This window comes from Ictalurus punctatus, chromosome 7 (genome assembly GCF_001660625.3).
Source record: "Ictalurus punctatus breed USDA103 chromosome 7, Coco_2.0, whole genome shotgun sequence".
NCBI classification, from domain to species: domain Eukaryota; kingdom Metazoa; phylum Chordata; class Actinopteri; order Siluriformes; family Ictaluridae; genus Ictalurus; species Ictalurus punctatus.
Window position 1 is genome coordinate 23,592,843 of NC_030422.2, and position 3,805 is coordinate 23,596,647.

The 3,805-nt window shown below is 45.7% G+C and overlaps 1 protein-coding gene across 1 annotated transcript; it reads right to left on the reverse strand.

Annotated features, from left to right (window-relative positions):
- Nucleotides 1–725: 725 nt before the first annotated feature.
- Nucleotides 726–3,095, reverse strand: gpr185b (G protein-coupled receptor 185 b). The gene is made up of 2 exons (XM_017471502.3): nt 2,878–3,095; nt 726–2,140 (listed from the first exon to the last, which is right to left on the reverse strand). Exon 2 carries the CDS (start codon nt 2,136–2,138, stop codon nt 1,140–1,142), a length of 999 nt encoding a protein of 332 aa, XP_017326991.1. The 5' UTR covers nt 2,139–2,140; nt 2,878–3,095; the 3' UTR covers nt 726–1,139.
- Between the last annotated feature and the right edge of the window lie 710 nt (nt 3,096–3,805).

Below are 3,805 nucleotides of genomic sequence, written 5' to 3' on the forward strand. Positions count from 1 at the left end.
GCTTTCTCTTTTCAGAGCGGGGACATCAAGGCTCAGTGGTTAAGGCTTTGGGCAACTGATTGGATGGTTGTGAATTCAAATCTCAGCACTACTGAGCTGCCATTGTTGGGTCCTTGTGCAAGACCATTAACCCTCAATTGTACCTTGTCTCAATTTTGAGACGCTTTAGATAAAAGCATCAGCCAAATGAGCAAAGTGTAAATGTAAAAGTGTAAGTCGGAATTAAATAACCATTAACTATCCTGAGAACCTGTGAGGCTGTAGCTCAACCTGTCCTGTCTTTATCTGTGCCTAATACAGTTATGAAATGAACATCTGGACTAAATTGCACAGTGCCTGTGGATTTTGCTCATACGGCCTTGTTTTTACGCCATTCCTACATTCTAAAGGATCGTGGAGCTTCAGGAATGGCCTGGACAGTGCCCTGGCTGCTCTCCATGGTGCTGAAGGCAGTGCATATAAACGTACTGCATCCATGGCAGTATGTTTACACTACATCATACCAAGACATTTCCATGGACTTTAGACCGATGACCAAGGTTAACACACAAATAATACATTTCTGTCAGAACATTTGCAAAGTTGGTCACAAATGCCAGGTTGTTTCATTTCCAGAGCCTTTCATGTCTCCATGAAGCTATTCTTTATATGAAGGCCATTTGAAGGCACAGTGACCAACTCTGATGTCAACTAATAAAGAAAGACATTCAGAAGCAGACTAATTTCCTTGGCACCATATGTGATTGATATATATGGCTAGGTGTGTGCGTTTTGGGTGTCAGAATTTAGGCCTTTGATTTACGATACAAAGGATTTGCCTTTTCATTGACACTTAGCTATTCTGCTTCTCTATTAGTATTGTGCACATTTGTTGCCTATTGGCTAGATATGATAAAAATCACTGCAGCAAAAACATTGCTTTATACTACAGTTGACACTGATCCCCACATGTAGTAAAGAGCTTGGGGATATTTTACCTCAGTAACCATATAGCTTGCTCAAATGGGTGCTTTTTGTTTTTCTGTGTTTTTCTTGTTCTTTTTTTTGTTTGGTTGGTTTTCGAGAGTGGAGAGATGGGTTGGGCAAATTCCATCTCCCACTATGAACGTGAAAGCTCATTAAATCATATATTATCTGGCCTATACGTCACTTGATGTCCTTGGGCGTTGGGAGAAATTGGCTGGGACACATCCGCAGCAGGCTAGCCACAGAGATTTCTGAATGTCTGGGTTTCTGAAGGCGTAAATGATCGGGTTTATGACCGAGTTGCACGTCGCTGGCAGTACTGTGGCATATGTGTAGATCATTGGGTATCTAGAATCCGCCACAATTGAATACATGGCGAAGGGCATCCAGCATGCGGCGAAAGTGCACAAAATGGCAGAAAGTGTAGATACCCCTTTTGTGGTGGAAATAGCCATGAACTGGTGCTGCACAGCAATCTGCTGCGCGTGACGGAAGGCAATCTTACAAATCTGCAGGTAGAGCTGCATCATGAGCGCGAACACGAGTAGGAAAGTCACTGCAAGGACCACAGCGTTGTTCTTGGTGACCGGGCGACAAATACTGCAGTGGGCCTCGTCCTGGAGACAGTTCCACCCAAGCACAGGCAGCAGACCAAGCGTGATGCACACCAGCCAGATGAACACCACCATCACATATGTGAAAGTCACCGTACGTTCTGTGTTGTAGGTTAGTGCATTGTAAAGAGACAGGTAGCGGTCTACTGTGATAGCCAGGATGTTGAGTACGGAGGCAGAGAATGCAGCAATGAGCAGCCCGACTGAGACCAGCGTTACAAACTCCGTGTTGAACATGTAGATGAAGATAAAGTTCAGAATCAAGCCGAGGCCTGCAAGCAGGTCCGCGAAAGCGAGGCTCCCTATCAGGACGAACATGGGCGCCCGCAAGGTGGGCGTGTAGAACAGGATGGCGATCACAATCGCATTCTCGCAGGAAATGAGTGTCCCCGTCACACACAGCGCAATGTCCCAAGGGCTAACGGTAAGGGGCTGCAGGTCTGCAGTGTGCACAGGTGACGAGTTGCGTGCGTCCTGGAAATTCCACACGCCAACCGTGTTCAGAGAGGAGGTGTTTTGAAGTTGGTTGCTCATTGCTGCTGCAAGAGAGTGAATCATAGCTGAGAGAGAAAAAGAAAGGTAGAGAGAGGACGAGAGCGAGAGAGAGAGAGAGAGAGAGAGAGAGAGAGAGATGCGGTAGGTAGAGAAAATGAGACAAAAACGGGAGAACACATCAGAATGACCTGTTTAGGACAACCTCCAAAGATGACCAAAATAATGATCTCCTGCTAACAGATTTAGAAAGACTAGACTCACAGCTACTAATTGCATCATCATCGTGTGCTATAATTATCTAAAAGAATCCATTATTTATTTATTTATTTATTTGTATAAATCATCCCGTCATGACCCATCAGTGGCACACAAAGCGACCTCCACCCTTCCCAAGCAAACACGTCGTCTTCACACAGTGTGGAAATGACATCATTTAGAGGTCAAAAGCGTTCTGTCTTGCTCTTAAATGCGCGTCAAGACCTTCAGCAGGTCTTTCAAATATGCACCGTTCACTTGGGTTCTATTTTTAGAAATAGTCTAAAAATAAACCGGGTCTCCGGTGCAGGCGTCGTGCATTGCGCCTCCACGATCTCGAACGGCGCGCGCCACAGAACTCGCTTCATTCATAAATTTTATTCCCACTGACCCGCGCGGTGTTGATCTAAAAAAAATTTTTTTTAAATAGAGACAGGCAAGAACTGTCGGGAGGTCAAGCCTCAAGCATGACTGTTTACATCAGATAAAGGAGAGTCCTTAATAACGCCTGTGAAAAAGCACGCAAAGACCAAACATCACATCGTACCTTAGTGCCATGAAGCTGCAGTGTGTTTCCCTCTCAGCGCGCGCTTCCCATACGACAGAGAGATGGAGGTAGAGGACAGAGGACAGAGGACAGGCGGGGAGGACGGGGGGGAAATCATCAGGTCCTTATCCTGTTCTTTCCATACGTGTGGTAATCGTGGCAGTTCGCAGGCGGAATCCTCGGCAGAGACGCAGCAGCCGCTCCTCACTCAGCATTGCTCTCAGTGCGTGAAGCTGAGCCGCGGCGATGCCTGGCTTTGATAAGGCCCCGCCCCCTCCGCAGGCCACGCCCACGATTCTCCCGCTTTGACGTCAAGTGACTTCACTACAGTCATGATCGAGTTTGTGAATCAGCAGCAGACATAATATTTAATGATAAAACGCCATCAGGACAACACCAGGCAAATCCTTCACACTTAAAACAATCAATAAAAAAAAAAAAAAAAAAAAAAAAAAAAGGATAATATCCACATCCAACATTATTATCTACAATAATAAATATCTACAATAACATACCCAGATCACACACACACACACACACACACACACACTCCCTCACTCTCTCTCTCTCTATCAGTGCCAAGGTGCCCTCTCAGAGATGTGTTTAACATCTCCACATGGTGTGCCTTACGTTCCAGTAATTACACACCGATGTTTCATTTAGGTATGCTTGTCTCAAACCCAGATGTCTACACTTCCTGTGACATTTCATAAATCACTTCTCCATCCTGCTGTAGTGCGCCATGTCCTCAGCAACGACATTCATTTTCTCTTTCCCCGTCTGTTTCAGTCTTGGTGACTCCGCTTCTGTGTTTTATTACGCAGCAGCTTGGCTCGAGCATAATGTGTCCATATGAGAACTTAACTGTCCTTGGTGAGAAGTGAGCAAGACCAGGTGTGTGTGTGTGTGTGTGTGTGTGTGTGTGTGT

Bases quoted from the DNA above. Each gene is read 5' to 3' on its own strand.
- gpr185b (XM_017471502.3), bottom strand. From the start codon at position 2,138: ATGATTCACTCTCTTGCAGCAGCAATGAGCAACCAACTTCAAAACACC.